The 11,087-nt window shown below is 43.1% G+C and overlaps 1 protein-coding gene across 1 annotated transcript in view; it reads right to left on the reverse strand.

Annotated features, from left to right (window-relative positions):
- WDFY4 (WDFY family member 4) overlaps positions 1–11,087 on the reverse strand; it is a 144,312-nt gene that overhangs the window by 29,278 nt on the left and 103,947 nt on the right. Inside the window, 4 exon segments of the mRNA XM_009320630.1 lie at positions 2,454–2,563; positions 3,263–3,380; positions 3,966–4,085; positions 5,301–5,343. Of these exon segments, the coding sequence (XP_009318905.1) occupies positions 2,454–2,563; positions 3,263–3,380; positions 3,966–4,085; positions 5,301–5,343 (391 nt within the window).

Below are 11,087 nucleotides of genomic sequence, written 5' to 3' on the forward strand. Positions count from 1 at the left end.
TATATACAAAGCAACTAGTCAAAGTGATCTCTAGAGAGAAGTTAGAACTTCTCGTGTTTATAAAATTAAGCATCCTAAGATCCTTGGTGGTGCTTTAAACCCAAAGACCTCCAAGTGTTTCTAAGAGATGCTTACGAAGGTGCAAAGACTTACCACACCCCCAGAGTTGCTGAGAAGTCATTACCTGCAGACAGTGCTTAAATGACTGCTCAAGAGTCAGTGACACAATGAAGAGTAAGAACTCTATTCTCTTTGGCAGGTAAACGCTAGGAAAGAAGATCAGCCTGCTAGCTGAAATGCAACAGTAGGATAAGAATAAAAGGGCCTAAAATCTGAGTTGAATCAAAAGCAAGTGTCACTAATTATTGAGGGCATGGGGTCCTTGAATGCCTTTCCAATGAAGACACTAAACACAGAAACATTTGCTGCTTTTTTGTGGTTCTGAGACCAACACCTGAAAGGAATTCTGGGAGGTATTTGACCAAGGTGAAGCAGAAAGTACCTCCAACACCTGTCGGATGAGTCAGTCTTTCATCCATTCCACTACAATCTGCAAAGCACATACACACTTTTCCCCAGTCAGCTCTCAATACACTTAAATATAATGTGAAATAATAAGATTCTGTAAACTCCTGTACAGTTCCTTTACTAGAGGCAATGCTTCCTCGCTGCCACCTTCTGTGGTCAGGTGCAAATCAATTCTTTGACTTGAGAAAGAGGATGGTACACCCGCACCAGTTTTTCACAAGGGGTGCACCCAAGTTGTTGCATTTCCTTGTCATGTGCATTCAGACTGGCAGTTTGCAGTTATTGCTATAGCTTTTCCACTTTTTAAGATGCTGAGAAGCTTTCACAGCTCCCAACTCAGCACCCTTCCAAGGTCGTAAGTTTGGGAGTACTTCTTTTCCAACCTGCTCTTGACTTGAGCATACAGTTCTCAGGTCTGCTGTTTGCCTGACTGCATCTCACAGTTAGCAATTCCTAAGCCACTATAGGACCAGTCATCTGGGGGAAATGACAGCAATGAGCTCAGCTGAACATGCAGTAACATAAGAGCAAAGGAATGAGCATGGAAGAAGTTCAACAGTTTCAGTGGATCCGTATCCACACAAAATTTTGAGTGCTTGAGATCTCAGCAGCCTTTGAAGATAAGTATCCCCACAAAAATGCTGGTTACCTGCTAATCACACATAAATACTGCTGCAAAGCAGCTACTCAGACTAGGAACTTGTTATGCATGAAAAGTGTGCCAGTGAGATACAGCAGCCTTAGTTGTTTACAAGAAATAACTGCTCCACAGTCATTCATGACTGCAGCTAACATATGGCTCACGGAGTGCAATGGTAACCATTGCCTCAGGTGGTTCACTAACCCATCAGCTACTGCTGGTAACAGCCGGTATCATAGGGCTTATTACTTAATTAGCACAGCGCTTTATTTGTATTAGTTCATTAAAAAAAAAAAAAAACAAAGAAAAAAACCCAGCACAACAGCAAAGCACTTGGAGAGCTGCAGGAGGCATGGCCAGTCCTCACCATATGTACAGCAGTCTCTGAGTGTGGAATATTCTGGCCTAGCTGTCTCCCTCACATTGCTCCATAAGGATAAGCAGATTTTGGCAAGAGACTCCTTAACAAATACACTTTTGAGGACCTGTCCTCCTGATAGACCCAGCTGTAACAGAACACATATTACAGAAATAAGGGTAACAACTGCTACAGCCCAAGTGTCTGTGCTTGTGTGTCACCAACTGCCTGCTGAAGAGGCTAGTCAGCAAACTTGGTGTCCCTGTATGCTGACCAGCTGGGAAAGGTAAGCACAAAGTTCAGTTTCCATGAAATTCAGTTCCATAGGGAGTGCTTTTGGCACCATGAAACAGTGGCAAGTTCAGAACAAGCTGAAACAAAATATTCCTTCTGGAGCACTGGATGTAGTCTCACCCCATTTCTCCCTCAGGGAGCTGATCCCATGATCCCTATCATTCCCCACCCACCAGAACCTGTGCATCCTCATCTGGCCCCGGAATGCTCTTTATCCCACCACAGCCAGCTCCAAGTACTTGCCTGTAACTGCGTTACTGTATGGGCATTTGGGCTTAGAATACCTACCATGAAAGTCTCATATGTCCCAAAGTCAGCAGCTTATGTTCAGACAGGTAGTAAAACATTATCTAGGTGTTTACATACGTCAGCTCTCACAAAATGCATCACAGGACCAAAACTAAATAAACCTTCTCCCTCAGAAAAAACAAGATCGTCAGGCATCAATCATGCTCCCATTAAGATGTTTTCACTGAATTCAACAGACACAGCATAGAGCCTTCAGTGAGTCCAGAGTCCACACAGAGTACACAGAAAATGTCAAAAGAATTAATCCCTCTTCATTACACAGCCACTATAATGTGCTACATGTTCATAACAAGGTGTAGGAGGGAAGCTATTTTGCTCCCTTACCTGCAGAGAACAGAAGGTCTGAGTAAATGGCTCCATTCGGACCAGGTAAGATGCCACTATAATTGCTGACGAATAGTGAGTACAGTAATGGCACTGGGCTGACAGGTCTCCTGGAAATTGGACACAAATCAGATTTCAGTGCAAAATATCACCATTTCAAGCCCATAGCATCCAGTTACCACAGCACAACTAAATAGCAAGCAGGTCTTTAAAGCAGGTGTGTTCAAGGATCTGTGAGCAAAAGCACACCTTGCATATTTGCGTTGAATGTGCACAGTTACTACCATCTCTGTATGTTCTTTTTTTGCCTTCCACATTTCATTTTCTGAAGAATAAGACCTTTAACTTTCCAGACCACCCCCTTCCCCATGAGCACCAAAAGAGGTCTTGATCTCGAGGTCAGCCTCAACGTCCTATTTCCTTTTTTTACAGTAGCTGTTAGCTAAGCTGCATGCAGCAGTCTTCTACATGCAGCTTAGCTAACAGGCAAGGCTAATGCATGCAGCTTAGTTAACAGAGCAGTCTTTTCTAGTGAACATTGCTTTTTGCTGTAGCATCTCTTCCTGCCCAAGGGAAGAGGACAGAATGCAGTAGTACAAGGCACATAAGGCAGTGCTTGCAGGAGTCATTTCTCTTTGAATCCTCAACCAGTTTGTATCCAGAAGCGAGGGGATCTCCTTGACATGTGCTTCCCTTAGCCACAGCTCTGGAAAGTTTTTGGGTGACCTTTTCCAAGGGATTCACCAGCATCCCCAAAGGCCTGAGGGGACTCAAGCTTCTGCTGTCTGTTAGTCTCCTAAAACACTCACCCTCACTCTTCTCCACCTCATTGTAGCGCTGGATGAATTTGCGTTTCCTCTCCACAGTCTGTGCTCCCATGGGCTTTGACAGGTCCCGGAAGGTATGAGGATTAGTAAGGTTTAGAGTCTGAAAAGCAAAACCATCAACGATGTGGATTTTTAGATCCCTGAGTCTTAGACATCATGACTAGCTCAGTGACACTGGATAGCGGCAAGGCTGTGTTGGAAGTTTCACCTATACAAGAAGGCCACAGGCTCAGTACTAAAACACCCATCTCCAGAACTGGAATGGGACTTGGAAAGAGAGTGGCAGCATGCGTCACTGAGAGGATAGCATGTGCAAGGAGCTTCACAAATAAAGGACCTGGCAGGTTGCAAATTGCTCTCAAGGCTTTTCTGTCCAAACCTCCTTGTCAGGGGTCACAGAAGCCTGTCCCTGCCTATCTGCTGAGCCAATGCAACCTGCCCTTAACTAGGTATGTATTTAACAGATATTCATCCACTTTTCTGAGGCAGAACATGATCCTCAGCATGCTGATTTGAAGATAAGGCTAATCTATAAATCACAGAATCATAGCATCAGTACAGTTCAAATTAACTATCTCAAATTTTGAACTCTTGGTCTAGACTCCTCTGCTTCAATGGCATCATTCAACAAACCTTTGTATGGTTACTATCATAGAAAGTACAGAATGCTGCAGCAAGCACTGACCTTGGAATGATAGTCAGCGAGGACCCATGGAAACACAGGATACTGCATGTAATCATTGTAGCTGCGGCCAGCCAATGTGTTCAGGTACATGAGGTAATCAAAGTTGCTGATCTCCCTCTTCTGCCAGGGAAAGGAAACAAGCATTAAAATCTCTTTACTTCACCCCTGAAAACCATGCCTCAAAGGCACCCTCAGAGTCCTGTGCTTCCCATGTGCACCAGGACAAAAATTATAGATCATAGAATCATAGAATAATTTGGGTTGGAAGGGACCTTTGAAGGTCATCTAGTCCAACACCCCTGCTGTGGGCAGGGACATCTTCAACTACCTCATGTTGCTCAGAGCCCCATCCAACCTGACCCTGAATGTTTCCAGGGATGGGGCATCTACCACCTCTCTGGGCAACCTGTGCCAGTGCTTCACCACCCTCAGCGTAAAAAATTTCTTCCTTATATGTAGTCTAAATCTACCCCCCTTTAGTTTAAAGCCATTCCCCCTTGTCCTGTTGCAACAGGCCCTGCTAAAAAGTTTGCCGTCATCTTTTTTATAAGCTCCCTTTAAGTACTGATAGGCTGCAATAAGGTCTCCCTTCTTCTACTGGGCAAATACGTTCTGAACTAACCAAGCACTCCATGGGCTGCTTAACTGTGATTTTATTTTTTCAGTCATATTGTAATCAATCACCCATTGCCATTCATATCAGCACAATATCTCTTATACAACAATCCATTCAACAGTATCTGAGTCTTCATTCTGGCTCTTCTTCAGACAGGCATTTGCATTTGTCTATAATCACCCATTGCTTTTATGCTGTGTTTGCATAACAGAGTACTTTTTCCCAATTTAGAAGTGAGCCAAATGCATACAATCTGTATATTGGAAAATCCTGGACAACTGTCTGTACAGAAAAGGCTGCACAAAGTGCTACATATAAACAAGAAGATATAGATTTCTTCAGTGTGTCTTGCGTCGCCGAGATCAGGGGTACAGGAAAGTAAATGCATCTCTCAGCTCAGCAAAACATCTGGGAAAACGAGAGGTGCACTGATATAGATGTACGGATGATCTGTGAACAGTCATTCAACTAGGTGGCTCTCTTTGGTCTCAGTTTAAAAACATGCATAAAATCACACTTAATCTGCCAGACAGTAGCACCATATGTTTCACAGCAGGAAGAGCAAAACCTCTGCAATAACCAGATGTAAATACTCTGCTCCTCTTGCCAATAACCTCACCTCCAGCAGCGAGAGAACATCTTAGGCCTTGAAGTGCATATGTACACACACACATATCTGTGTGCCAATACACAGACAGGTGCTGAAATTCTTTGCTTACCTGCCACTTCTGGAGCATTGTCTTTTCCCCTCCTGAGTGTTTCCTGTATGGAACAAACATTCGATTGAAATAACCTGCTTCAGAACAATAAGAGAAAGTCAACATATTAACATCCGTGCTCCCTGTGCCCCCTGCTCTCATCCCACAGAAATGAGAGAACACCAACACTAGAAGAATGTTGAAGTTTCATCATTGACCAAATCATTCCAAAACCAAAGAGTGTCATCATTTAGGTTAGTGCTGCAGGATGCAAGTTCTGTTACTGCTTTCAGTAGGAAGGGCGGCTCTGCCTGATGAACAGGGATGGCCCAACTTGAGATGGCTGATGAGTTTATCACTGTCGGTCACTCTCCCAATGATATGCTGACTCTCCCTAAGCTACTTGCCAGTCTGCTCCTGAATGAAGTGCCACTTAAAGTATGATATTTAATAAAGAAAAAAGAGTGAAGTAGGGTGGTGGTGCTAAGGACGGATTCTGTTTGCCTTAATGTATTGCTACAAACTGAGGCGGTGATGCCACATGGTGAACTACAAGAATTCAGAAGCTGACTCACAGGCGGAGAAGATGCCCCTGCAGCAGAGGCAGATGGACAGCTGGGGACAGCAACCTCCTCAGCTGTTCCGAGCTCAGGCACACTGCTAACCAGTCTGTGCTCCCTGTCTCATCCCACTGTAGAGCTAGAGTGCTAGTGACAGGTACCATTAAGGCTGTCTGTTTCTATTCTGAAGCCTTATTCTCAAAGGCTCGTGCTTTTCTGAAGCATTCTGAAAATTCCTAGAGACCAAACTGAGACAACTGACAGCTTGTGGATTAAAGAAACTTTTGATCTGCCAAAGTAAACAGCGTTACTGGCATGATACAATATAACTGGTGGTAGGAGATGCTTTTTCCTTTGAGTGTATAACTTTAAACTAATCCTAAAGTGCCAGCTCAGAGACAGGATTACTAACTTCCCAAAGTGTAAGGAAATCAGTTCAGCCATAGATTATAAAACTGCTACATGTACAACTAGCTGCTATTTTGCACTCTTGTGCTCTGCATTTGATCACACCAGAAATCCACAAAGCTAGGCTTAAAGCAAACTCAAAGATCTAAATAAAATACCGGAATGGTCTATGATCATTACAGTTTTATTGAATTTGCAGTAGTAAATTCTTGTAAACTACCTCTCATTATTATGAATCATTATTTTACTGCCTATTCACTCCTGGACCAGTTAATAGTGTACATAAAGGAAAAACACTACAGTTTACTTAACACAGTATTTTATTCCTTGCTTAGGCACTCTCTTCAAAGAAAAGTGTGCATCTGAGGGAAGGATTTTGCATAGCCTAAGTAATACCTTATTCCATGAACAAACATGAAACCCAGGACCAATTCTAGCTCATGGTCTACAACTCCTAAGCTTTGTTTAGTTCTCCTGCTAAGCATACGAAACCTAACAACGATAGGCTATGCTTACAGAAAGCATATGAAACCTAACAATGCCAGGCTAGATTTATAGAGACCAGGCAACACAAAAAGGTGTAGTTCATATCTGATATGGGAAAATAGGATCTTCACTCTTTGTCCAAAAAAATGAATAGATTATTTGATGGTCTAATTTGTAAATCAGAAGAAAGTCCATTGACTAGAGTGGAGTTATGGTGGTTTTGCACCCCCAGTTTGAGCCACACGTAGCTCAAGAATGTAGGAGTTCTAAAGCAGAAAACAGATATCATGAGCACTTACCCTTTACAATTCAGCCCTCTTGCACTATATGTAGATTTCACAGAGCTTTGCCCCACTGGCCTTTGTAAGGTCTCTAACAGATATTTGGAACTCAGAGAGAGTATGTCAAAGGGATGGAACAGGGTCAGGATTCCTGGCATTATTTGAAGTGTGGTTGTATTAGGGTGTTTGTCACAGAGGGATCAGGTTAGGTTCTTCCCTTTCCACAGAGGCAGATAGAGTCACTAAAACTGCCCAGGTTTATTGTGGATTTATGGCTGAGTTAGAAAGCAGGGGGTTATGTAATGTACAAGCCTGCTCAATCCATCAGTCCTCCAACATTTTAAAGTGGGAGCATTATAAAATATTATACACAGGACTAAACTGGGCCAGTCTGTATGTTATGCAAATATACATAATACATGTTGACTTCTGAGTGCCATGACCTTCTAGTGGAACTCTTGCTCTGCTTGTCGCAAGACCTAAACAGCTACTAAGGACTCTGCAAGGGTCAAAACAATCCTCTCTGCTGACTTTGGAAGCTGCTATATAACTCAAAGAGGTTGATGAGTTCACCATGTCATGAAAATATGCAAGGCTAAATTTAGTCACTCTCCTGTAAGAGCCATCCTTCTGGGTCTCAGGGGACCAGGCAGGATGCTCCCTCCAGGTCCCAGAGAACTGGAATTCTGCATTCTCCCTTGTCAACTCGCAGGGGCTCAGAACATGAATCACATTACAGGCAGCTCAAGCCTGTTCCTCCCTTCTCCTTGGTAATCAATCAGCATTCCTCCAGCCAACACCTCTCTAGCCAGCACAGCAAAAGCTCAAAGTAGATCAACTGCAGCTATCCAACCGCAGTAAGTGCATTTAAAAATAAATAATCAAAGGCTGGTTTGAAAAAGAAACAGAAGTGCTTTATAAATGTAAATAACTGAACTTCAAAAGGGAGTGAAGTTATGTGAAGTCAAAAGTACCTACATATCTATCCGTATCTAAATCTATAAGGTATTTGTAGGGTACTAGCCACAGCAGAATCTAAGCATGATGTGTAGTAATGATGATCCACCTTTGGCTACACTATGCATAAGTGATTTATTAATCCCTCTTCCATTAACATCAGACTATGATCTCACTCTTGTGATAGCCAGTGCTCTCCATTTGCTAGAGACAGGTGGACCTCAACCCATTTGGAGATTCATTGCAGATGAGATAATCTCAAAGGATAAGATTTTGCCCCCACTGTAATTAATACTAAAATTCCAATAAACTTCATTGGGTTCTTAGACTTCACAAAGCTGCTTTCGTTTTCTTTTTGTCTTCCATCCTCCAGACTTCTTAAGCCTGCAAAACAGTGCCAAGGCTCTCCTAAAACCACTTTTCTTAAAGAATCTTTGTAATTACCAAAAATATTGTGAGGAAAATCCCCTTCCTGGTAAGCCACAACCTAGGTCCAAGTCCTACTACTAAAACAGGAACGAAGAGGTCAAAAGGAATGTCAGCTTTCCCTGTGAAACAATTAAGTCTCTCTCAAGCCTCAGAAAAGTGTTAGGTTAGATTACTTTAGAATAAAGGTACAGGGTCCTCCTTGTTTGATTGTACCAGTCCACCTTCTGGGTATTCTTACTCTGTGCTCAAAGAATAGAGATATAATACAAAATTTATATACAAGTATAATATTAAAGTAGGACTCCTTGAAGTAGGATGTCTTGAATGGGCTAGGGAGAGAGAAAGTGATGTCCCTCCTTTATGGAACACTGTTTGCACTGTGCGTATTCACAGGCTTAAACCAGACAAAGGGATAACGTTTCCACTGTGGAAATGCTGCATCCAGGCACACTTCAGGTCATAGAAGAAACGCCATCAAGTAAATTCAATTAATTTGTTGAGGTGAGCAGAATGCAAACTCCAACCCTGGAATCAGGCAAGCACATCAACATTATCAGCTTCTTTATGCCAATAATATCCCAGACCCATTATCAGCAAGAGAGGGACCTCAGTGTTGCATCTCCTGTGAACAATACCTACCACAAAACACACAGCTATTTCTCTTCTACAGTTCTTTTTTTCCAGATACTATTTTAAAATTACTGCAACCAGTTACTAAAAGCTGGAGCTTGGTAGCCCCAGTCAGAGAGACAAATTCCAGTAAATTCACATGCTACAAAGGGAAATTGTTGTACCAACTGCACTTTTGAAGGGTCACAGATAGATGAATATAAACTGCAGCTCATATCCTCTCTGCTGCACCGCTGAATGAGCCTTCCCTCTTGTGTCCATATCTATCCAATCTGGCATGTGCTAAGGATGGTATCACAAATGTTGCGCGTTTTAACACACACATACAAGTATCTCATGCTGTGTTACAGCCAAGAAAAATAAAATAGCCAAATGACTAAAATGGACAGTTAAGGCAACGTTAGAAGCTGACAAACAGCTTCTAACCAGGTCCAGATGCTTTTTCTTTCTGCATAATTTGAAATCTAACATTTCCAGGCACTGCATGCCGTTCAGTTCTTTTCCCTCCAGCTTGAACTTGCATGCTGGAACCAAACATTATGCTAATGATCTCCAAGGACCTAGCATTGCTGTTGCTTAGGAACAAAAGTTTCACAGGCTGTGGAAGGAGAATTGAATAGAGAGACCCTGGAGCTGGGGAAGTCCTTTATGCCACTCCTCCTCCCCCCCTGCATACTCACATACACAAGTTTCTTGAAGGGCTGCCATTTTCCATCAAGGAAGTACGATTCAGAATTTGCAGGACTGTGAAAAGGAAATTGTCCTGTGCTCCCTGCTCACGGGTATATTTACAGACTGAAAGACTAATTCATTACTCAGAGAAGAGTAGACGGAGGACAACTGCACAGTAACAGACCATGAAGGCACATCCCACATTACTGAAAAAAACAAGCAGCTTGTGACATCTATACCTCGCGTTCTAAGTCTTCCTAGCTGCTAGCCGGTAAGATCTTATGCAGGGGGGCAGTCTGGCAGAATTGTTAAGATGAAACAATATTTTTGTTTATTCCTGGTGGACCTTTGTTTTCTAAGCGGCCTTGCACTGTGTGATAGCACAGTGGCTCTGAAGTGATCTAGAAAAGTAAGAAAATTAAGGAAGGAAACCTCTCTCTATCTGTTTGCTCATGGCAGGATTTAGTCTAAACCTGGCTGTTAGCAAGAGACTGCATTTAAGATAGTCAGTGAATTATTCTCTCTTCCACAACAGGTCGTATCCAACAACAAAGAAATGGTAACAGACTTGTAAGCAGGGAAATAAAAACCTACCCGAGCTGGAACTACTTGGCTTCATGCAAAATCATTCACTGTACGAATGCTGATTTTAAGCTTTATATGAAAGTATTTCCATAGAGCTATTCCATGGGTGAATTAGAACATGTCACCTCACCACCTTCCTGCCCCCAGAGAGGTGCAGGGCATGTGTAGCTCTGCTGGGCTTGGCAAGCCTGCTCTGCAATACGCAGACTTCCAGGAGGAAAGACAGAGGAAACAACTTCTCACAGACTAGTTCAAGATGGGATCAAGATGGTTCTGTGCAGCTTTGGGTGCAGTGAAGTAGGAAGCAGCAATCTATGTGGGGAAAAGAACAGGCAGAACCACAGAGGAGGAGGTCCTGAAACACCCAGACAGCGTCACAGGCAGAAGGCCTGTTCTGCCCCTGCCAGCCCTATGCTGAGAAAGGAGGAAGAAAGGTTCAGGTAGAAGAGACTGCATCATCAGGGTCCAAATCTGCATTCTTCTAGAATTGGTTTTCCTTTTTCAGACAGGCTTAAGCTACAATGGGTCATGACTGGGCCCTGTGCATGTGCTTAAGTGCAGAAAAGGAGTAATCTCCAATCCTTCCTTGCCTCAGAGAGACACTGACAGTCCTAGTCCTGATGCTCAAGGTCTGTTCCCTCCCTGCAGCTCCCAGCAACACAGAGCACCACAGACAGCATGATGCCCTTGACACATCTTCTGTGCATTTCTGTATCAGGTCAGCCTCAAAGCTCTGGGCCTGTGAAACCTTCCTAAAGCCCTGGGGTTAGCCCTGGGCTTTCAAAAGCCCAATCCAGACC

This window comes from Pygoscelis adeliae, unplaced genomic scaffold (assembly GCF_000699105.1).
Source record: "Pygoscelis adeliae isolate BGI_AS28 unplaced genomic scaffold, ASM69910v1 Scaffold190, whole genome shotgun sequence".
Classification (NCBI taxonomy): Eukaryota; Metazoa; Chordata; class Aves; order Sphenisciformes; family Spheniscidae; genus Pygoscelis; species Pygoscelis adeliae.